This window comes from Lycorma delicatula, chromosome 2 (assembly GCF_047948215.1).
Source record: "Lycorma delicatula isolate Av1 chromosome 2, ASM4794821v1, whole genome shotgun sequence".
NCBI lineage: Eukaryota > Metazoa > Arthropoda > Insecta > Hemiptera > Fulgoridae > Lycorma > Lycorma delicatula.
Window position 1 is genome coordinate 201,154,450 of NC_134456.1, and position 14,640 is coordinate 201,169,089.

General features: G+C 31.5%; 2 protein-coding genes across 3 annotated transcripts in view; one reads left to right on the forward strand and one right to left on the reverse strand.

The window, feature by feature from the left end:
- Positions 1–5,700, reverse strand: part of Orc1 (origin recognition complex subunit 1) — a 58,649-nt gene extending 52,949 nt beyond the window's left edge. The window contains exon 1 of one of the 2 annotated variants that reach the window (XM_075357001.1): positions 5,626–5,700. The gene's annotated coding sequence lies outside the window, so the exon portion shown is untranslated. Of the gene's footprint in view, positions 1–5,451 lie in introns of both variants that reach the window. The other variant, XM_075357002.1, reaches the window with a different exon arrangement.
- A 4,987-nt stretch (positions 5,701–10,687) lies between these two features.
- LOC142319569 (clavesin-1) overlaps positions 10,688–14,640 on the forward strand; it is a 70,757-nt gene continuing 66,804 nt past the window's right edge. Inside the window, exon 1 of the mRNA XM_075357007.1 lies at positions 10,688–10,822. Within this exon, the coding sequence (XP_075213122.1) occupies positions 10,810–10,822 (13 nt within the window). The 5' untranslated portion in view covers positions 10,688–10,809. The remainder of the gene's footprint in view (positions 10,823–14,640) is intronic.

The following is a 14,640-nucleotide window of genomic DNA, read 5'->3' on the forward strand; positions in this document are numbered from 1 at the left end:
GATCACAACAATGACAATTTTATCCTAAATTCAATTTACTCAAGTCCTCTTGATTTATTTAAAAATCAAGAAACAAATTTAATAAGCTTCTAATGAAAACACATCCTAGCTCTTTCTGCTCTGGTCAGGAGCGAAGTCAATGCCTACACCTTCCCACATCTTAGCTCCATTAAAGAGTTCTCCACACATCCATTCTCATCCTAACAGCAAATATCTCAGCTAACTGGGGCTTGATACCAAAATGACTATTCTGGTGAAGTAAGCACCCAGGCGGGCCCCTAGCCACCCAGATTGCTATTTTATCATTACATCCATAATAGCATCAGACCTATTCAGCCATCCTCTGCAGGGCTAAGAATCTCGGAGGCCAACAACTATGTTCCATTCCCTTTCAGTTTTTCAATTAACATGCAGATCAAAACCGTATTTGATCCTCGCAAACTCTAACTACTTTGGTGCATTCATTCAGCTTTGTACCTGGGGCAGACATACGAGGTTAAGTCAATTATTATCTGCAATGTAGTTATAAATTTTATTGCAATACAAATAGGAAACTTACATGTACATCATTTTTCAACATAGTCTCCTTGCATTTCAACGCACTTAGTCCATCATTGCACAAACTTCCTGATGCCCTCATAAATGAAGGTTTTTGGTTGAGCTTCGAGCCAGGAATGCACCGCTTCTTTTACTGTTTTGTCTGAGGTAAATCGATGGCCCCTTAATGCCTCTTTGAGTGGACCAAATAAGTGAAACTCAGAAGGGGCAAGATCAGGACTATACGGAGGATGAGCCTTTGAGGTATTTCAAAGTTGAGTTTCTGGAGCATTTCAGTAGTGTGGGCAGCAGTATGTGGACGGGCATTGTCGTGCAACAACACAACACCTTTCAACAGCAGTCCTTGGCATTTGCTTCGAAATGCAGGCTTAGGCTTGGCAGTAAGCATCTCACTGTAACGCGCACTGTTTATTCTCGTGCCCCTTTCCTCATAATGTTCCAGTACTGGGCCTTGTGAGTCCCAAAAAACCGTAAGCATCAGTTTTCCTGTGGATGGTTGGGTCTTGAACTTTCTTTTGCAGGGCGAATTTGGATGTTTCCATTCCATAATAAGCCGTTTACTCTCCAGCTCGTAATGATGGGTCCATGTTTTGTCACCAGTGATGATTCTGTCTAAGATGTCCTGTTCATTACCACAGCGATTCAAATGTTTTTAGCAGATGTCCAAGTGCATTTATTTATGCAACTATGTGAGTTGTTTAGGGACCCATCTTGCACAGACTTTATGAAACCCAAGTCTGTTGTGGATGATTTCGTAGGCAGAACCATGACTAATTTGCAGACGATGTACCACTTCATCAATAGTTACTCGTCTGTCTAAGAAAACCATGTCACATGCATGCTCTATGTTTTCCTCATTTGTGGCAGTAAACAGTCATCCGGCTCCTTCATCGTGCATAACACTTATGCGACCATTTTTCAATCCATTCGTAGACACTCCGTTGCAGCAACACACTGTTCCTGTAACTGTAATGAAAGTCTTTAATGAATTTTGGCCCCTGATACACATAGGGGCCGACCACAAAAAACGGATCACTGAATGTTTGTTGCTGTTCTTTGGTGCAAACAGAAAGTGGAGCAGCCATGGTTAATGGCAGGGCAGCAATAATGGAACTAACCTTGCAGCAACAAACCTGCACAGACATAACAAAAATTGAACCACGCATACGTCATCTACGCAACACAACAGTACTACCAACATAAACAAAAATATAACTAAACAGCGGATAATAATTGACTTACCCTCGTATAAGACATGGTGCATATGATTAGTGGCCTACAATCTGGATTAGTGGACTACACTCCGAATTAATCAAACCAAATCTGGCCAATCTATCTCGAAAAGCACCATGTCCAGAAAGAAACTGTGGAATATGCCAATTGGGGAAAATCCACCTAACAATCTGCATACCTCTCACATCAGGAAAAATACCATGAAATACCATGCATGTAATGGCCATCAGACGATTCAGTCTATTTGACCTGCCATAAATGGAAACCTTGGTCATCTATTTCTGTTATGCACCCACAGGTATGTTGGCCTACATTCTTGGCACTCAGAACAAGCATAAAAATGGGTTTAGTACCAGAAATATAACGGACTGCTTCTTGAGAGTCAGTCCTGTAGGGACCAATCACAGATAACAATAGGAGACTCTGGGCACTCAACAAAATATTCCTATAACATTTGTACCTCATTCGATAAACCCATACAGGTGCAGCATTCAGCAGTTTAGCTTCACATACACCCTTATATAGAACATGCACAGTTCTGAAATTAAGCCCCCAATCGGGGTGAACAGCTCCACAAACACTGAAGAAAGCATTACAAGCCTTTTTTGTAACATACTGAAAGTGTTCTTTGAATTGAAGATTTTCTTCAAGGATAACTCCTAGATACTTCTACAATGAGACAGACCTAATTTGATGACCTGCCACTGATACACGAGGTCATAGAGTAACAATCAATCTACTCTTGAGCAACATCATCGTTGTTTTCTCTGGGCTAAACACCATCTTATGTTGCAAATTCCATAACTGGAGAATCCTGCAAAGCTGGGCTGCCCTGAATTCAACCTCATTCCTTGAATCTCCTTTAACCAGTCCATCATCCGCATACACAATGATGTGGCATCTGCAGCATAACCTCACTTACATCAAAGAATTTAATTCAACAACCAGAAGCAGAGCTCCTAAAATACTACCCTGCAGACAACCTTTAGTGTCTTTCCTACTTCTCAAACACCATCTCCATTGCCGAAATAACACATTCAGCTCATTCTGCAAACAATCATGCATCTGCAGCTGAAACTGGGGAGAGGGTGGACACAAATTATTAAAAGCCCCTGATATGTCAAAAAGATATCCAAGACATCATCAGACACACTAGAAGAAACAATATTCAAAACCTTAAGAACAGCATCTTCCTTGCCCCAGTCTAGACGAAGACCATACTGATCATCCACCAACAACTTTCTAGAATCAACCTATCAATAATAAAAAGATACAAGAATTATTCAAAAATCTTTCCAATAACTGGCAAGGATGTTAAAGGCCTGTTAACAGAAGTTCACAGTGTGGTCCTCATTACCAACTTTAAACAACAATTTAAGAACACCTTTTTTCCAACAAACAGGGAAATAGCTAGCAAATAGCATCCTATTAAAAATTCTAGTCTAAATACCAGCAGAACAGACAAACTCCACCATGATTCCATCGAAACCAGGGGTTTTACTCCTACCAGATCTGCTTATTAACTGATGTACCTCTGCCTCTGTAATTTTCACGGATAAAACATCCAAGCAAAAAGCAGCAATTTCCTCTTGAACTTGCATTGATACGAGGTTTCATTAGTCACAACATAATCTGACAATAAATTATTCAGTAGAATATTAGAATCTCAGCTTTATTCCAAACTTGCTGGTTCGAGACAGCCGACAAAGAACATTTTTCTTATGCTTATGTCCTAGGACTATACACAACACCCCAAGGATCATTATTTTCTCGCTCTCTAACAAAATAAAACCAAGAATTCCTTTTTGATATCCTGACCAAATGAAAATATTCAGATCTCTGCATTTGATAGTCATCTACCAAAAGCGCTTACTGTTCAGGATCATTCTCCATGGAGCAACTCTCCTGAGGTGGTTCACGGATTGTTTCAACAAAGGCTCTCTGGTCTACCAAAAGACAATTCTCTCTTAACTCGAACTATGGGGAATTAAATTCTCAATGGTACTGATGAAAGCCAGAGAAAATCTTCTTGCCAGGTATTCCAGTTTAAATATCATCCAGACTTTGATCTAAGACACGAAGCCTAGCAGAGAATATTAAGAAAGGCCAGTCCATCTTCCTGTACAAGAAACACTACATCTATAAGCAACTTGTAACTCCCTAATCAACCAAAGATGATCACTAGATGATACAATTAACAACAGACCAAGCATCAACCCTACAAACAGTAATATCAATATTTGTTTCACCAATCTCCTTCCATCTATCATTCCAGCATATGTTGGAAACTCAATGAAAACATTAAAGACCTCCAATCCATACTGAACAACAAAGCCTTCAACTAATCCACTACTATCATCTGTGACTCAACAGCATGGAAGAGATCTAATACACTTAATCTAAATACATGACTGATAAAACTGAGTGTGGGCAATGCAGAAGCACACAAGTTTTATGTGTAAAAATATTAAATAAAAACTGATAAATAATTTATGTTTATTTCTTTATATAGAATGGTACTTTGTGGTCATGGTGAAGATTTCTTAAGGTATAACTAAACTCTTTTCGTAAATCCATGCATTTTTGTTTGTTTTTTATTTTTACATAAATATTCCTTTTTTATTAAGAAGTACACCAGAATGAAGGTTTTTTGAAAAATATTTTTAAAAAACTGTCAAAATATTAATCAAAGTTAACACTCAATTGTTCTTTTTCTTCTCATGTTCTGAAATAAATTCAAGTTTTTCAATTGAATCTTTAAGATTTAATTAAACATTTCTTTACTCAACATTAGGTAATTTCCATTTATAAAAGATGTTTCTATTTTTTGACAGTCGTTTCAATAAAATTTTATCCAAATCTAACCTTAAAAAGGATAATTGAAAAAAATTCAAAAGTAATAAAAATCTACAAGAAAATAATGTTACTGAAGCAACAAATACGGAGAATTTTTATCAGTAAACAGTTTCATTGTACAGTAATTTAAAAAAAAGAAAAAGACACTGCTTAACACAGAGCTTACTAAACATTTTATCTCTAACAAAACTTTTTTCCAATTTTTATTACTGAATCCTTCACTTTACTGGTTAGCTAGCTCCTTCTACCATAAAAAAAAACAGAAGCTTCATTATTACCCATCTACTCTACATAATCCAATACCGAGAACCAAGCACGCATGTTAAAAACAGTTTTAAAAAATTCTTTGCTGAATAGAGAAAGCTAGCAAGTAATTTTTACAAGTACAAATACGACATCACTATAAGCTGCAATGTTAATGTAATGTTAAAAAAGCTAATCAGAAACGACAAATGTTAAATAATATCATTTTATCACACTAAATTGTTACGTACTATACAGTAATTGTATTATTACAACAGGTATGTATTTTAAAGATTTTACGTTTTAATGAGAATGAAAAAAGTTAGCTCATTGCTGGGAATCGAACCCATGATCCCTTAGGTTCAGCTGATCTAGAAATCCAGATGCAAATAACACCAGCCAGAGTAAAGGTCGACTAATCTTTAATGGTGCAATAATCATAAACTTACGCAAAATTGAGTTTAAAAAGGTGTGCAGAGAAATACAAAAGTAACTTGTTACTCACTGAACTTCTACACAATTATTATCAACAAATAAAATTTGATAAGTTACATTACTTACATGCAAAAAATGTTCACCAAAAATTAAATCTATAAAATGAGGTACAATTATAACTCATGTAATTATTAAATCATTATTAATATCACAAAATAATAAATGTGATCTATAAAGGTTAGGATAATATAAATTTAAATCATTCATAAACAGCTCGAATAGTTCATTTTATAGATTTACCTCAGATTTATTCACATCGTAAATGTTACGTACAATAGAAATCACAAAATAGAATAACCTAAACGCAAAGTTAACTGTCACCTGCACGCTACTCCCGCGAAATATATCAGGTTGAGTAACAAAGCAAAAAAAAAATCCTTCCAAAGTTTAAAAATGAGTAAAAACCACTTTCGTTTTTTAATTTTTATTTATAACAAAATATTGGTAAGACTGATAATTTGAAATAAAAAATTAAATGATTTATAAATCGCAAAATGCATTAAACTCAAAACTGAAGATATAATAAAAATATTCAAAACAGCTAATTTATTAATAATTTTTAATAAATTGTAATTCAAAGATATAGTATATTGCATAAAGTAAAGTACAATAATGAAATCCACATGTATTAATTCCTTCGCATAGTAATTAAAATAATGATTTAATCCATCTAACAAAAATTGTGAAAGAAACGTTTTACAGAAAACATAAATAAAAAAATGAAATTTTTAAAATAATAAATTTGAAAGGAACTCAGTAGTACTGTATTTTAAAGAATCAAAATTATACCGACAAAAAGGGACACGAAAATAATAACTGACTACAAATAATTAAAATAAAAAACCCTTTTACCAACAAATATTTTAATGCTTTCAAGCGCTTTCAAAAACAAATTCCATCTTCACGAACTTATTTTTTTTTAATATGATTATTAAAAAAACTAAAACTTCGTCGTCATATGTAGAAATGTAAAGTGTATAAAATATATAACAGTGATCGTCATTTATTTAAAATTGTGTCGATTTAATGTCCTGTCATTATGAATGTCTCCACCATTATGGTAAAATGGGAGGGGAATGGCATGGTCAACTCTATAATTATTGTTTAGTACTTGCTTATATAATGTATCATTTTCAAATCTTGTTTGTTCATTTATTAATTTATCATTATTAAGATACATATGGTACTTTTCTAAGTTATTGGTGATGTGTATATTATTTAAAAACATCAGGAATGTCAATAAAGTTTTCTGTTATAATTATGGTTGTTGTTATTTATAATATGCTCAGCGAAATTAGATTTTTCTATTTGATCTTTTTTTATACCATTGATATGTTTTCATATTCCAATTGAGAATGACCAATTGGTCTTGCCAATGTATTTTAATTCATAATCTGCACATTTTAAGCTATATACACCTTGTCCATCAAAATTATTATCATTTTTTATTGTTTTTGATAGATCCTGTATTGCTTATAAGTTTTATTATTAGTATGATTCTGAATAAAAGGAATTGCCTTATGTAGTTAGTATGTAGCCTGTTTTCAGGCAATATTGTATAAACCCACCGGATTGGTCAAGTGGTGAACACGTCTTCCTGAATCAGCTGAGTTGGAAGTCGAGAGTTCTAGCAATCAAGTCCTAGTAAAGGCAGTTTACTTTTATATGGATTTGAATACTAGATCATGGATACCGGTGTTCTTTAGTGGTTATATTTCAATTAACCACACATCTCAGGAATGGTCGAAATGAGATTGTACAAGACTACACTTATACATATCATCCTTATTCATCCTCTGAAGTAATACCTGAACATTAATTCCCGGAGGCTAAAACAGGAAAAAGAAAACGCAGTATTATATACCCACTGGGTTGGTCTAATGGTGAACTCGTCATAGCAAATCAGCTGTTTTGAAGTCAAGAGTTCTAAGGTTTAAATCTTAGTAAAGGCAGTTACTTTTATATGGGTTTGAATACTAGATTGTAGATATTGGCGTTCTTTGGTGGTTGAGTCTCAATTAACCACACATCTCAGGAATGGTAAACCTGAGACTGTACAAGACTACACTTCATTTATATTCATACATAGCATCTTTATTCATCCTCTAAAGTAATACCTTACGATGGTTCTGGAGGCTAAACAGAAAAAATAGGCAGTATTATAAAAGCTGAAAAAAATCAGTGTAAAAAATAATTGTTTGTTAACACTTGTTTGTTAAATGACAAATTATTTTGGTTGTAATTGAGCTTGCAACTTGCATTAAAAATGGAAAATATATTTTGTTTCATTTACACTATCTTTAAGTTATATGTTTTTAAGAATTAACATATAAGTCTTAGTTATATGTAATGAAACCAGCCTCTGTAGTGCAAGAGGTAGTATCTCAGCCTTTCATCCGGAGGTCCTGGGTTTGAATCCCGATCAGGGATGGCATTTCACATGCTACAAAATTGTTATTTCATTTCATCCTCTGAAGCAATATCTATCGGTGGGCCCAGAGGCTAAAAAAAGTATCATACATGTAATGAAAAGGATTATATGTTGTAATAACACTTATTTGTGAGTATAAAATAAATACAATGTATTGGAAATGTTTGAAATATTGGTCCTTAAATGGTTAGGAAAACCCATTATTTATGTTTTCGAATATTATATTTGATGTGTATTGTGTTAGTTTATTTACTCATAGTACAATGAATCTGTCATATTTAGAATTTGTAAATTTTGTGTTTTAGAATGACAGTTTCATGACTTTTATTTAAGTGCTATGGGATAAATTAAAATAATGAGCTTCATAAATTTGTACGCATAAATGTTTCTATGAGGTGATTTGAATAGGTGATCAATGATATTGTAGTGCTTGTTGTGTTCTTTTTATGTAAAGACTAGCTGACCTGGCAATGCTTTGTCATTGTTAGATTTGAATATATATATATATATAGATTAAATGAATACAAATAAGAGTTTGATAAAACATTAAAAACTGAACATTAAGGAACTTCACAAAATTTAACTGTTCACTATATCTCTTTTTCCCTTTTCTACATTTCCCTATTCCCATATCCCCTTCCCCTTTCCTCTATATCCCTATTTCCTTTCTCCTTTTTTCCCTTTTTCCTTTCCATTTTTCCTTTTTCTTTTCCCAGTTTTCCCCCTTTTCCCTTTTTTATTTTTTCCATTTTTCCATCTTTCCTTCATCCCTTTTTCTTTTTTCCCTTCTCCCTTTTACCGTCATGTAAATTGGTCCAGTAGTTTTTCAGTCTCTAGCAGACACATATATGAACATTGTCTTTTATATATAATAATAGTATAATAAGAAGAACGTCTGTTTGTATATTTGTTTGTTTTGTAAATATCTCGACACCGATGCCACCTGGCGGGTATAGTTTTTGCAAAAATTTTTCTTTTCACGTAACTAATATTTATTCTGAATATGAGGCAAATTGGACCAAAAATACAATTTTTCAAAATATCTCATCCCAGTGCCACTTATCGGGTCCAAACTAATTCAGAAACCTTTGCGGGCGTGCACACAACAACTCACCAAAGTTTCATCACAATCGGATGAATGGTATAGGAATCATACAGGATAAACAAACAAAAATTCATTTATATATATATGCATATACATATACATATAAGATTGATGCACTTGCCCAGTTTTAGTATATAGAGCAGTCACGACAACTTATTTTTTAGCTCTGGGTTGAGTGTTTATGTTTCCTTTAGGATCTAATAAATAAAATTAAATTATTTTTCTCATTTTAATATTAATTTTACACATTGCAGTCAATATTATAAATAAATTATGTATTAGAAAATAACCAGTTAATAAAAACATTCCATTTGGTAACAATTATTTGAAAGGGAGTCCAACAAGGATGTTCCCTATCTCCGTTACTTTTTAATCTTTACATGGAACTAGCAGTTAATGATGTTAAAGAACAATTTAGATTCGGAGTAACAGTACAAGGTGAAAAGATAAAGATGCTACAATTAGCTGATGATATAGTAATTCTAGCCGAGAGTAAAAAGGATTTAGAAGAAACAATGAACGGCATAGATGAAGTCCTACGCAAGAACTATCGCATGAAAATAAACAAGAACAAAACAAAAGTAATGAAATGTAGTAGAAATAACAATGATGGACCACTGAATGTGAAAATAGGAGAAGAAAAGATTATGGAGGTAGAAGAATTTTGTTATTTGGGAAGTAGAATTACTAAAGATGGACGAAGCAGGAGCGATATAAAATGCAGAATAGCACAAGCTAAACGAGCCTTCAGTAAGAAATATAATTTGTTTACATCAAAAATTAATTTAAATGTCAGGAAAAGATTTTTGAAAGTGTATGTTTGTAGTGTCGCTTTATATGGAAGTGAAACTTCCATAGGGTATACTGAAATGAAATGACTAGCACTATATAGGGAATCTTGGAGAGCTGCATCAAACCAGTCAAATGATTGAAGACAAAAAAAAAACAATTATTTTTTTTAAGCATATTACTAAAAGTGTAAATTTAAAAAAATAATGGTTTTGATTTAACTCTCCTTATAAAATTATTCATAAATTTATTTATTTTTATGATATAAAAAAGACAGATGATATAATTCAGATTCATATGGTAATTGTACCTCTGTTAAATTAAATATTTTACATGGGAGATAATAAAACTGTCATATAAGATATAAGAAGAGTAGGTGGGGTCTTTTACATTTTATTGTTTAATCATACTGAGGAAGGATGGAAGGATTAAAAATTGTAAATGTTATTTTTATTTATCATAATTAATTAATAAAACCTAGTGATAAATGTAGAGTAAACCTAGATATCAACAGTATTCCCAAACACAATCACAGAGAATATATTTTAATAATTATTCATCATTGTCATGAGCATGTGAATATTATGACAAATATGTTCAGAACTAAACAGAAAATATTACTTCTTATTTATCTTTTATAATCTCTTTCTGTGTTTTTTTTTTTTTTTTTTACAAGAAAATGTGTTTCAAATCAACAGATGAGAAAGTGTTTACCACATGTAAAAAACGTTATTCATCACATGTTTTTTTTTAAACTGGCATTGTTTCTTATTATTCATAAAACTTATATTATTTACTTAAGCACACATTACTTTTCAACTTATTGTCTCTTTTTAAAGTTGGGGTTATACAATTCTGTAATTATTTCAGCTTTTATTATAAAGTTCATTGTTCTTTTAGCTGTTTACCTAACCATTAAAAAACTATACAAAAAATTATGTTAGCTTATTTTTTATTTTTATATTTTTATTTTAAATTTAAAAACTGTTGAATTTAAACACATTTAAGGAAAACCTCTTTTGAGCATGTAATTTTTCTCATGCTACATTTCACAGAATAAAATACATATAAAGTATGGGTTAAAAACTGCAGTTTGAAAATGGAAAGCTTAAGTAAGTCAGAAAAAATTAATCACTTTTTTAAATTATAATTATGATAATTATAACTGTTAATTTTTAAAGGTGTTTTATTTTTTATTATTAATAATTAATCTGGCTATATTAGGCTGAATTTTAGAACACCACTAAAAACATATTTAAACCTACACTGTTAAATTTTTGTTACCTTCAAGCTGAAATTCAGAAGCATTCAGAAAATATTTCTCTATATAAGAAAACTAGTATCATTTGCAAAAGAAAGTAGTAAACAAATGTTTTCATCACCTTTAGTCATTCAACGACAGCTGAAATGAATACATAAACAGCAAGATTTATATTGAGTGTATTTCTGATAAAGGGCTTAAGAAAAAAAGAACCAAAATAAAGTTTTTAGACTAATAAAAAACAGTATGAACTACTCATAGTTTATTAGAAAATGGTAAAGTTTTATGTTATTTTTCAAGAATTTTGAAAAGTAATTACACCAATAGGTAATGTTTTATGAAGTATTAATAGAACAATAAACCAACATATGATAAACCATCCTTGCTATTTATTAGATGTCTCTTCTATTTTGGATTTGTTTTTAAAGAAAGTAAGTAGATCTATTTTTAAATTTTATTTTCACAACCAGTAGAAAACAATTTTTATGGGAAAATACAGTTTTTAAAATATTATAAAAACACTTAAAATTTGCCAAATCATAATATTATATTGGTTTTTACAAACAGATGTGTGACTTTATATTTTTAAGAAATTACATTACCAGTATTTTAAGTGTTGGTTAGAAGTTGTTTGGACTACATTTCCTTAAACTAGCAGTTTACTTAGAAATAATCTAACAAGATATGTAAATAATGCCAATGGTCAATAGAATACATATCACAAGGCCTCTTTTTTTCCACTTGTACAGGAGGTTATTGAATCAGTCTACTGTAAGATTTATTAGAAAATATATTGCAATAACACCTCTCCTAACTATTCTGTTCTGACTTAGCCAACAGCAAGCTTTGTAAAAAATATTGTGTATTTATTCCTAGAATATCTGAACATCTCTGGTTATCTCTGTTTAAATAGTGAGTGCACTGTAGTGTTACATCCTGGATCTCCATGTCTTGACTTGACAATTTTATGTTGATGTACTGTCAATAAGGAATCAACAGAATATTGGCCAAGAAACAGCATTAAGGAGCTAATATCAGTAACATTTAACTGCCATACCTCAAACACTAAATCCTCCACATGGAAAGGCAAGCACTAATCCTCTGAGCCATACTGACCAATGAATTGTACATGAATTTACTGGTTTGTTCAGTGTATATGTCTCTTTTGCTGGAAATAAAAATACAAATTCCTTAATTGAGGGCATCAAGCATTTGTAAAAACAAAAATGTTTTTAATTTAAAATTCTGTTTATTATTTACTATTTTTTAATGAAAATTTATATTTTGATTTTTTTCTCAAATTAAAATAAGAAGCATATGAAAATATTTAGGGAATTTTCAAGAGTTCTGTTCACAAAAGGAATTAAGAAAGTAGGTTATTAAATAATTCTAAAATATTTAGAAATATATTAAAATAATCTCAAAAAATGTTTAGTAAACAGTTTACTTCTTTTATGTAAATCTAAAATAAATATGAGTTTACTATCAGTCAATAACATTAAATATAAAAAGAGAAACAAAACAAATAAACAGAAAATTAATCTTTACACATGAATTAATCAGCTTTCAAATTACTTTGACCTCCCCATTACTACTTGGGTTATTATACAAAACTGGCAACATATGGGAGCTGTTGTTTCTATCAAAATGTCATATTCTAATCAATACAGTTGTTTAGTAACTTTAATTATCATATTTAAATCCTGATTAAAACTATAATGTATGTTGTGTTCCTATATTAACTTAACTATAAAAATTAAATATAAACAAAGGAATTTTTTTGCAAGGATGGCGATCATCAAAGTTATGGGATTAGATGATCAATCTCTTTTTTCTCAGAAGCATACATGCAAATAATGAATTATAGAGCTAGAAAAACAGCATACAACAAAACTAGCTGCAACAAAATTAATAATGCAATTATTTATTATTTATGTAATTATTTAGGAATACTTATTGACAGATTCACTTTTACTGAGAAGTTTGTATTCCACAATTTAAAATCTGAAACTGATGAATAAGTTGTTTTAGAAGACAATATTACTTACTTTTAAATCTTCTGGTCTCATGTTAATTTCTGTCATGAAATTAATTTAATTTTTATTGGTCTGTTTTCTGCTAATTTTTGCATGGTCAGTCATTGACCCCTTCCCAAGTTCATTCACCACTTTTAATGCATACATTATTTTTTAATAAACTGGTAGCATGGAAGTTAACACTGTGTAATGCATTGAAATTTATATGTTAACATTATTTCAAATTAACACATAATTATTTGGTTAATGAAATCTTCCCAGTTTCTCAGATACTTCTGGAACCCCTTCACTTTTAATGAACAGTCCTAATTATTTGATCTGTGCAGCACCATGAGGACTGTGACAACCAAGCGCCAGTTTATATTGAAGTAGAATAAATACAAACTACATATACAAATGTAAACTAACAGAATATTAATTTATTAAATACATACATTTTTTTTTAAATGAAGGGTATGATAATGTGAATTAAAGCACACATAAATTAAAATAAGTACCTAGTACTCAATGAATTTGTATCCTTGATATTTGTTTTGTGGTTTATTTTTTTTTGTTTATAGTAATATCTTACCAACATTGTAAGAACATAGCATCAGCATCCAAGGTTCAACAAACATGTACAGTAATCAGTGGTTCCTAATTATTCATTTAAGCTAAACTTCTAAAAGAATTCTATACTGGAAAGCAGTTGTTAGTATCAAAATGTCATATTCTAATCAAAACAGATGTTACAACCATAGTGTGCTGTCAGTTCCTGTATTATTAATCACTGAACTGCAAAATTTAAATAAAACAAAGTTTTTTTTTTGAGGATGATTATTATCAAAAATGTATCCTTCAAAAGTAACAGCTGAATAACATTTTAAACAATTTCACACTATATAATTAATAGTATATATGAATAATACTTATATATGAATACATAATGTACAAGGGTCATTCAATAATGAAACAGACAAATAGCTGTACAGCAAAAGCGGTGTATTAATAAATATAATTTTTTTGTCTACTTTCCCATGTAATCCCCACCAACTTCTCTGCACTTGTCCAATCGTTTTACAAGTCTTCTTATCCCCTCAACGAAAAATTCTTTACCTTGATCTCAAAGCCAGTTTTGTAACTTTTTTTTACCTCTTCGTTGTTGTTGAACTTAATGCTGTGCAAAGCTTCTTTCATCGGACCAAATAGATAAAAATCCAAAGGGGTAAGGATAGGGCTGTAAGAAGGATGAGGTAGGAGCTCCCAACCCCCTTTGCCAATTGTTTCCAGCATCAGCTGTGCCATATGAGGTCCAGCGTTGTTTTGAAGAAGAAGCAAACTTTCCTCTGCCATCCTGGACATTACGTTCAACATGGCCTTGACTTTGTTTTTAATCATGGCTGAGTAGTATAGGCTGTTGATAGTGCATTGCTCCTCACAGAAAATCGGACCATGGGCATTCCAAAAGATGGTTAACATGACCTTACCAGCCGATGGTTGCGTTTTGAATTTATTACGAACAGATGATTCAGGGTGTTTGCACTGCATGCTTTGACGCTTGGACTTTGGCTCAATTGATGTATCCAAGTTTCATCACAGGTTAAACTCCTGTCCAAAAATGTGTCGCCTTCATTATTGAAACTATTTTTGAGTT